This window comes from Phalaenopsis equestris, unplaced genomic scaffold, assembly GCF_001263595.1.
Source record: "Phalaenopsis equestris unplaced genomic scaffold, ASM126359v1 Scaffold203652, whole genome shotgun sequence".
NCBI lineage: Eukaryota > Viridiplantae > Streptophyta > Magnoliopsida > Asparagales > Orchidaceae > Phalaenopsis > Phalaenopsis equestris.
In genome coordinates this window covers 38,770-49,360 of record NW_018223260.1, presented here as the reverse complement: position 1 = coordinate 49,360, position 10,591 = coordinate 38,770, and the positions used below count along the sequence as shown (strand labels likewise).

The window sequence follows — 10,591 nt, the reverse complement described above, 5'->3', positions numbered from 1 at the left end:
GAGCAAATTTGGAGCAAAAAGGACCAAAATATGAAGATTTGAACTAGGGCGCCGACGGCGAGCCCAACGGCACCGACAGCGGGTTTTTCCAGAGAGTCCAGAATCAAATATTCTAGAAGGCTGCCGACAACGCCATTGAGGCCGTCGACGGTGAGAACGGCGGTTCTCTTAATAGGTGCATTGAATGTGGCCGATTTGTGAAGGGACGCTTAGGCAACTCTTGGAAAACTCTTCTACAACTTTAAAGAAACATTGGGGGGCCGGGCCGAAAAAGAAAGGGAGAGCCCCGTGGTGGTGTCCGCTGAGTTTTTGTTGTTTGTAGAGTGTAAACAGTTTAATTTAGGGTTAGTATTGTGAGGAATTCTTTGAGAGATTGTAAGAGTGGAGGGAAAGTGAGAGATTTCTTCCTCCTTGCCGCATCGAAGAAGAATTCTGTGTGTTGTAAAGAAAGGAAGAGATTCAGAGGAACTTCAAGGAGTTTGCTTATGGAGGAATTAAAGATAAGTAGTATTAATTTACTTTCAATCTGGTCAATTTATTTGTTAAAATATGTTGAGTTTTACAACTAAAGTGAAGATTACATCCAAGATTTAGGGAGGTCAAACTCCTCGAAGGTTGTGTGCAAATAAATAGGGAAATAAAATTATCGGGCGTAAAATTGAAGATTTTAGAATGACAGACTAAAAGCCTCAATTCGGTCCTATCGTTTGGGTGCTGAAGTGTAGATGTTAGCCCTCAGGCGAGGGGAACATGGGAGCTCTGAAGTGTGAGCCGGTATCCTCCCAACCTAGCCGTAGATTCAGTAACCAAGCATAGGATTAGTCAATGTTCTTTATGTCTGGATCAAAGGGTAAAGATTAGGTATGCTCCTATTTGGCACAATACAATTTGAACTAATTCACTTTATCCATTCACTTTAATTTCTTAACAAGGAGAATGATGCTTTCTTATATATTGAACTTCACATTGAAAATTTTATTAATAGAATTAGTTATTTAAGAGTTATGAAAATTACATATTTATTTCAATTGCCTATTAGTGACAGATAAGCAATTTGAACTATATTGTTGTGATTAAGTATTGATTTTCTAAATCTAAGTTCGTAGTCTCAATATTACTCCCTCTGGGATAGATATCCAGGACTCCATTAGAGCCCTGTATTACTTGAGCGATATGTATACTTGCGTTGATAAGTGTGACTTTGCAATTATTGAATATTTTATACCCATTTTTATCAAATCTATAACTGTTGTCAAGTTTTTGGCGTCGTTGCCGAAGAGTTAAATCTTCTAGCAACAATATCAAATTCTTGTATTTTTAAGCATATATAAAGTCGCTGTCATACCAATATTAAATTGTAAAATAAATTGTGATGATTTTTCAACTCTGAACTTAATTTACTTTTCGATCTGGCCAATTGAATTGTTAAAATGTGTTGTGAAACATATGATCTGGGAAATGGAGTATGAGTTATACAGCAGAGTAAGGATCACATTTGATTCCATGAAGGAGAACATCGTTTATGGAATTAAGTGCAAATAAATACGTAAATATTCTTACTTGGCTGTAAAATTGAAGAACCTTTAGGGTGACAGACTAAAATCTTCAATTCAGTCTTAGTGTTTTAAAGCTGAAGAGAGAGCTAGCCTTCAGGTGAAGGGAAGTGGGAGCTCTGAAGTGGGAGTCGGTATCCTCCTAGCTTATCCACAGATTTAGGGACTAAACACTGAGATTAGTCAATGATTTTCTATGCACTGTATCAGGGTAGAGAATTAAAATGGCTCCTATTTGGCACAATACATATTATGAACATTTATCTCTTCTCATTTTACCATAGCCTCATTGTAGTGGGAATGATACTTTTTCACATAAGAATCTCCGTTACATAAACATAGTTAATAGATTATTATTTACTGTTTTAAATTTTGCATATTTGATTTGATAATAGTTTAGAAATTTAATTTTGATTACATCTCAACAATTGAAATTAGTGACAGTGTTTTCAATTGACTTTCTGTGAATTTCCTAGCAAATTTGATATTTCCAATTAAAACCTTCCCCGTCCATTAAGATCGAGATCGATATTTGGGATAGAAATTCCATTATTACTTGATAACGATATGTATACTTGCGTAGAATTTGAATATTAATTGATTATACTTAATTAAATTTTACAAAATCTATCGCAACAAAAAAGTCGGATCGGCCATCTCGAGATATAAGAGTAGAACCAGCCGAGGCACGAGAGGAGAAGAGAAAATTGGAAGAAAAATAAGAAATAACTAAAGTGTAAAATGTTAAAAGAAGCAGCACATCTCTTATTTATAAGGCTGGCACGACCAATGAAGCATCACATAATGATAATCAGCACACCAAGTTTCTTTTCAAAATTTATTAAAATGTTGTTTTATTGCGAATAACATTATTACTTGCCTCAAACACATTGTTTTATAAAGGAGTCCTCCAAGACCTCAAAGGGGACATGTCCCCTCAACTTCCTGAGAATCATCTCTCCACCTACTTTAACCTGGTCCACCTGATTAGTTTCTCGGTTAAACTTCACTAGATTAGAAATCTCACAAAGTCCCTCCAGCTCATGTGACACCTCGTTTAGCCAGTCTCGAAGGATGGCTAGCTCTGTCCGCAAAAGTATTACCTTAGCCTCCAGGAGCTGACAGCTTCTGCACAAGATCTGCAGTCGAATTCCCGACGAGTCCCTCAAATGGATCGATCGACCTTGCTGATGCTTCGATCTTGCCTACCCGCTGCTCCATAATCTCGGGGGATTGTGCTCGCTCTGATAGTCCCACAACTTGAGATTTATCATGGACGATGGGTCGGGCAGCTGACAAATTACCGGAGCTGATAGTGGCGGGAGCCCCACATCTCTAACATGTATATCAACATCCGTGGTAGGGACAGACTCCGCAGCATTCTTCGACAACCCACCATCCTGGCGTTCCTTTGACCTCGCCAATTCATTCGTAAATCTCTTTAGGGAGGAAATAGTCTTAAAGGCCTCCTCTGCTTGCAGGGTCAAGGCTCCCCCACTTTTTTACGACAGTGATTGCAGGAGGATCGTGACAACCGCTCTCCCCAGCTCCTTACAACTCGACTCGATCGAATGGTCCTACTGGCCCTCAACGTGCACTCCTAAACCAGACTCTAAGACACCTCAGTGAGGCATCTTCTACGACTGACCTTCTACATCGTCGATGAGTCGATTACATCGACCAGGTAATGCGCGAGTCTTGCTCCTTTTTCCTTCCTCACTGCCATTTTCTTTTGTAAAGAAGAAGGAATCTGAAACCTCTCCCTCACAAGCCTCTTAGGATCCACAATGATCCTGTTTGATTTTTTAGTCGTAACACACCTTAGTTGTAAAAGTAGAAACTAATGACAAATGACACAAGGCTTAGTTCATGTCTATTTATAGAGCACACGGGGCATATAATCCTAACGGAAGTCATGTGTTCAATTAATTCACAAATTTATTGCTAACAATTCTTTAATAATTCTCATGTCCTTATTGTATTTATCTCTATCAATGAGCGGGAAAACTCGCGAAACAAATATATATACACACAAAATACCAGTACAAATCTCAAAGATAATGACCGACCAAGATGAAAGAGCATTCTTTCGACGTAAGCAATAAACTGACGACTAAAGGACTAGTATGAAGTAGCGTCTCTAAACCCGGGATAGGTTCAAGCTCTGGAGATGGTTTCCTGCTCTAGAGCGGCAAGACCCACTGAAAGTGAAGCGTAAATCATCCTAGCAACGAGCCTTGTCGGATATCCCACATAGGTTGGGAAAAAATCCGCCTAAGTCCTTGCAAGATTGGGAGATCTGACCGAGACGACAAACCAACCAGGCAGGCGAGACATGAATACCGTAAGACTCGAGGCGAAGGGAAAATGAATCACAGCTCACTCAACGAAAAAAAAGCCAACCGATCATGTTCGATCAACCGACCTGACATTCGGACCGAAAAACCGCCTCACACCAACCACTCTCGCCGACAGAAATACACCAAGCAAGATCGTCATGTGGTTGAATACCTAACCCAACCAATGTGTACTTTAAAGGGCCAAGACGTCACACCACCGGTTGCCTTAGTTGGCTGACTTCAAGCCACTCGACCTGTAAATTACAACAAATGTTGAAATTCAAATTGTAATGCAAATACAAGATAAAATTTGTACAATTAATTACAGTCTTAATGGTATTAAGAACAGTTTCTATAATTGTTCTCTAATTTCTATAATTGACAAGACATGTCTATATAAGTACGGGCAAAAGTACGAATAAGAGAGACATTTACCTCTCCTCGATTTTCCCTATAAAAATTCAAAACTTATTTTACTTTCTCCTTTTCTTTCTCTCTTTCACTTTGCTCTAGGGCGTGATTCACAAAGGATAAATTAAGATCCAACAAAAATAGATATGTCTTTCCTTAATCTACTCTTAAATGTAAAATAAAAATTTAAGCCATTTAACTAAAATCACAAAATAAGGGCTTTAATTTAAAAATTTTTATTACATACACGTCACTCAAAACATTGCTATTTGCAAACTAACAACCAAATGATTTTTTTGAACTATCGAAAGATGTATTTATGCATACTACGACCACGGCCAGGATATCGAGAATTTGATAAAAATTGAAAAATAAGAATTGGAGCTTTATCCTGAATTTTATATATTTGAGTGACGATTTGAACATGAATGAAAAAAAAAAATTAGATTTGTAAATAGCAATATTTGATTACCCTTTCAAAATGTTGTTAACAACAATCTTCAATATAATGAGAATTTCATTATATAATCTTACGAATTAAAATTATTTTTAAAATTTCATTCATTTATTCGATATAGTTGACAATATTTATTTTATTCTCTATGATAACAATTCAGAATTACTGAATTAATTATTATTATTATTATTATTGTAAGTAATTAACTGTAATGATACGCAGCAGACAATCTATCGAGCATAAGTACAATCGGGCCGACGGGTATGATAAACCCATCATTAGCCCGAAAGCCAACCCACGGGTCAAGCCTCGGCTCCATCCGTGCCGACTCCAAACGGTAGGCCGTACGCGCAGGAAATCTCAGACTTCTGGACCCCAACTACCGTTCTCACCGCCCGCAATTCAGCTTCTCCTCCTCTCTGGTCCACTGAGAACCACAGTAATATAAACCACAAAAAAGCGATTACCGAAAGCTCTCTCCCCGTTCTCAGAAACATCTCTTCCCGGCTCCATTTTAGAAACTAAATTTTCGATCCAATTCTTGGGTGGAGTCAATACCTGTAACTTTCCAACTTCCTGTTTGCTTAATTTTTCGGATAATTTCTCTTATTTTCGTCTTTCTGATTTCTGATCTGCTCGTGAGAGTTGGATTCGTTCCGTTTTCGATATAATTTTGCAGGTTATTTTGTTTTAAGTTTCCTTTTCGAACTGGAAATGATCTGATTTCGTTAACGAACTGCAGGAAATGGCCGAGCCGATTCAGCGATTGAAATCCGGGTTTGAATGCTTCAAGAAAGAAATCTACGAGTGAGTATACGCGCCTAATTTCTCTCTCTCTCTCTCTCTCTGTGAAGGAGAAACTGTAGGAAATCGGACATGATCAATACTCGGAAATGTACCAACACCAATATGTTTTTATTAGTTTAGCGAAATAACAACGAAGCTTCTTTTTGTTCCAACGTGATTCACGCATTTCATTGATTTTGATATTCTTAGTCCCCTTTTCAAGTTTGGGAATACTGTAGAATGGCTTTAAATAGTTAAATCTATCTTGATTGAAATGCTTGACGTACGGTATTATTAGAGGAGACTGAAATGCATCAACGAACTCGTGTTTTGGGAGCAATGTAGCTATATAATGTTTTAATTTCATTTTTTCATGACACAAGAGATTTCGTTCATTTAATTTTCTAATGTTAATCATGATTCTCGGGGGAACGGTTTTGCTGTCAAGCTTAAATTTTAGGTTTCTTGTTTATAAAACGAGTAGCTGAAAATGGAAAGATTACTGGCCCCTGCTCATTGAGATGCTTAAATATTTAGAAAATTTGTTTCAGAGACTTGGAATTTATTTTTTTGCTATATGCTGCTATATGTTCTGCTCTCTCGGCAGTTTGTAGTTTTCTGCTCTAGCTTGTATTTTTGAGTCTCCCCTGCTGTTCAGTTTATCATATGGTTTATGCTTTCACTGGTTTCTCTGCTACTTGAATCGGTATTCAAACTCTGCCGCCCTTTAGACTGTAGATGTTCCATTTCAAATTAAAATTTATTTGTGCGGATTTGGCGGGCTCTGTATAATATCGAATTCTGTTTGACCCAATGAAAATTGATTACAATAATGAACTATGTTCAGCCAAACTCTGACCAGATACTATCTTTGATCAACCAATTGTAGATTTAGCCTTATTTTCCGACAGATTTTTCTTCTGATTCTATCTCATCTCAAATTCTTGTTATTTGGTTTCTTGTATGTCTGTAATGGTCTTCGGTTTTATAAATCAGCAGGATTTTGTTCTGTTTCTTCTGCTATTGTTTGTGTAGATGATTTGCATCTACATATATTATATATACACCACAAATTTCTTAGTTATTTACAGATCAAATATTTAACTTTTAATATTTATTTTCATGAAGTCCTAATATCTCAATCACATCTAACATATACGTGAGAATTAGGCATGTGATGATATGTTTTATGTAAACTTCTGCTTATTTTAGTAGAATTGAGATTTGTCTCTCAACATTCCGAAAATATTTTCCTGGCAGGAAGAATCCGGAGACGTTTCGCCAATTGGCTGAAAGCCAGAGTCCTAAGGTAAGGATTTCCGGAATCCCAAATAGAAAAAGAAGATTTACATGCATACCATATAATTTTTATGCATTTACATATTTAATACCCAAACTTTGATCTTTACATTCATATCTTTTTAATTAAGCTTTAAAAGGCGGCTTTCAATTGTCAAAAGATAGTAATAATGATATTTATTATGTGATATTAAAAATTTGAATGTAAAAAATAAGGTTTAAATGTTAGATATGTAATGGATAAGAATTGCATGGTATACATGTAAATACCCTAAAACAATATTAATCGAGACTTCTAAAAAGAAAAGTTAACTTTTTATTCAAACGAATGTCCTTTTGAAAAGGGTATTCATTCCCATCGAAAAACTCTGACCTCATTATTCACACCACATTTCATAACGTGATGGTTCAAAATTTCTCTTGCTATATATTATTGTTTAATATATTATTAATCTCTGATATTTTTTAACATTGTTTGAACTTCCAAGAAGTGCTGCACTTTTAGAACTGCTTTTAGGGATTGTTTGTTAGTAGTATAAAGGAAAATTAATATATGGGTTTTGATTTTTTATGTGTTTGATACGAAGAAAAAAGAAAGTAAAATATTGTTTGGGGAATTAAAATGTGTTGCGTATTAGATGAAATATAATATAAATATAAAGAGAACAAAAGAATATAAAATAAGATTAACACAAAAAATGTTCAAATTTTATAAGATACATCTAACTGATGGCTGACTTTTATGATTTACATGTGAAGAATTACAATATTACATTTTCTTATAAATTTTATCTTCATCAGAAAATGGAAAATCTAAAATGTCTAATTATATTTTATGCCTGTATATATACATCTTTATATTTTGGTATATTAGTTTGGCTGTACATCAAATTGTACTTTTCAAAACAAATGTTTACATATCTTTTATTTATATATGTTTAATGGATGTTATTTTACACAAAATTTGTTATTTTGATCCCCAATTAATGAACTAAGGTAAAAGGGCAATTTTGTAATGTGGCACCGCCACCTACCACATCTCTACCTACCGCTCACCTACCGGCCACCTACTTCCCACCTACCACTCTCTTGCTTCTATAAATAGAGAGGGTGTGAGGCTTAGGAGAGCAAGGGAGAAGAGATCTTAAGCTACCACAAAGGAGGAGAGAATAGCTATAGAGTTAGAGGAGGAGAGCATCTTGAGGTCTTGTATCAAGGTGTCGCTTGAGAGGGAGGTCATAGAAGGAAGATGAGGGCTCATCTCTATGTATAAGCTATGTATTCTCCATTTTTTTGCCTTAGTGAAATATTTGATTGATTCCCTCCCGTGGACGTAGATCCAGTCAGATCGAACCACATAAACGATCTGTGTTTGCTTGTGTTCTTTTTCGTCTCATTTCTATGCCAGGAAGTACATATCTCACAACAAAATCCATGAAACTTTTTATGCTGCAAATTCTCCTTTATATCCTTACGACCTGAGGCAACACACTTACCTAGCAAGTTTTCTTTCTCTTTGAAAGTACCAGCATTTTTTTCCTGTAAACCATAAATAAAAATAACACAACATTGCTTTGTGAAGAACAATAGAAAGTGATCCCAAATAGGCCTTATATCATAGGTTCTCTTATTTGTTGATTTCATTATGATTTTAAGGTTATGATTTCCTCGTATTTGTGTCTCCAGTCTTTAGATCTTTTCATTTAATTTTGTGATTCATTATTTTAAAATTAAAATTTTTTCCTTGTTTTCTCTAGCATTTGTATTTTTAAGAGTTTTGGTTTTACTTCATGTACTTCCTTACCACTAAATTTTATCAAAATATTATCCTTCAAAAAACATATTTATTTTTTTTCCAAAATATGGTGCAAGTTCGAAGGAATATGATTGTTGGATGTTTAAATGTAATGTTAAAGTATTTCAAATCACTATTTAGAGGTTGAAAGTTGCATTTTAGAATTTACAAACATATCCATCATCAAAAGGTAACATCATGAGCTCAAGTTAGTCATGTGCCTCTCATTAGTGATAATAAACCTTTTATGTTGTCGTCTAATTATTTGCTAATAAGTTTTCTTTTAGATAATTTTTTTTTAGCAGCCATGAAGATAAGTTCGCCTCCACTAACCAATTTGGAGTATTGGCCACTAGGAGGACGGGCTTAAGTATATAAGATATGTAGACTAAGTAAAATGCCAAAGACTTGTTGAGTAATTTAACTTAGTGAGTGTGCTGTTTAGAATTTAATATAAATTAATTGAGTTCAATCAGCAATCGTTTTATGGATGATGAACACAACTAAATTTGTTCATATTTTACCTTTAAATATTCAAATAATGTTTAAGAACTTGCAAAAATTGTTTCATAATTTTTGGGAATTTAATCGGGTTGGTTTTCTATTTACTTGATTTATTCCTTATGTAAGATTAGGCGTAATTATTATTAAGTTGCTCATCATCTGATTCGTTGATCACATGTTAACTAATTTTTAATCATAAATTTGCATTACATTTTATTAAATTTCTTAATCATGAATTTTTGTGTTAATTACAGAAATTAATTAAAACAAATCAGCTTAATTTTAATATCTGGAATATTATTCAATTTTTTTTTTAATTTTAATATATTAACTTGATTTTATATATTTCTTCAACTTATTTAAATTTAACCAATTGTATTAATTATGCCTGATTAAGTGCTAAATTCATAAGGATATTATGCTTAATGAATTTTATCTTAAATTTAATAATGAATTTTATCTTAAATTTAATTCCATCGAATTTATTGAGTTCCTTGCATACAGTTTCTTAAATAATTTTGTACACTTTGTATCTTTATCCATTATGTTGCATTAAAATAAAACCTTACATTATTTACGGTGCATACCAACTACAAAACTGCATAGGATTGCACCTATTCAGGCACACTAGTTGGCAGGCTTGTTCTGGCAAAGACCAAGGGCTTGTTCTTGCAATTAGAGGAAATCTTCAGTCATTGGAATCCTGTTTTATTAGAGCAAAAATATTAAGGCATAAGTCGTGCAACATGATTAATGAAAATAAAAACCACTGACAATGTTATATTTAATTATAATAGTTATAATCAGGGTATAAAATCAGTTTAAAGTTTATGGCAAAGATTTAAAGATGCCGACAACCATCTTTAGGCAATGCAATTCATAGCAAGTTATGTGCAAAAAAGACAACTAATGCGTTCAGTTACCATGTTATTCATAGGCATGTAGCATATTTAAATATCAATGAATGACTCGTCAATTATTTATCATAATATCTTGTTTTGCATAGTCGGTCTAACATAATACACTCTAGATAAAACAAGGTTTTACACCCACCTAGTAAAGTTCAATGACCCCCAAGAGAGTCGTCACTTTATTAACATATTAACCTGCTTAGTCTCAAGTAAGACTATCCTAACAACATTCACATTCATTATCGCAGGTATATTTTATATATTTTTTAATGGAAAAGTGCTATAAAAAGTTATTGTGTAAGAAGTTGTTAAAGCTTACTGCATATCTATAGTTTTGATGTTGACATGAACAAAGATTTTTGTCATATCAACTAAGATAATGTACTTGTAAAATAAAATTTCTTCACATTTATATATATATATATATATATATACACACACGGGATGTCTCCGTCTTTGTTGCTAGGGTTTGCGTTTTTATGGCGATTTGGGTGATCCTTCGTCATGGTGCGTTCTTTCGTTGCCGTCACGGCTGG

The 10,591-nt window shown here is 34.5% G+C and overlaps 1 protein-coding gene across 3 annotated transcripts in view; it reads left to right on the top strand.

The window, feature by feature from the left end:
* Window positions 1-10,591, top strand: part of LOC110036198 (beta carbonic anhydrase 2, chloroplastic-like) — a 39,165-nt gene that overhangs the window by 18,253 nt on the left and 10,321 nt on the right. Inside the window, exons 1-3 of one of the 3 annotated variants that reach the window (XM_020740590.1) lie at window positions 4,993-5,320; window positions 5,503-5,567; window positions 6,807-6,855. In XM_020740590.1, the coding sequence (XP_020596249.1) occupies window positions 5,506-5,567; window positions 6,807-6,855 (111 nt within the window). In that variant the 5' untranslated portion in view covers window positions 4,993-5,320; window positions 5,503-5,505. Of the gene's footprint in view, window positions 1-4,992; window positions 5,321-5,406; window positions 5,426-5,502; window positions 5,568-6,806; window positions 6,856-10,591 lie in introns of those variants that run through there. The other 2 variants (XM_020740591.1, XM_020740589.1) reach the window with 2 other exon arrangements.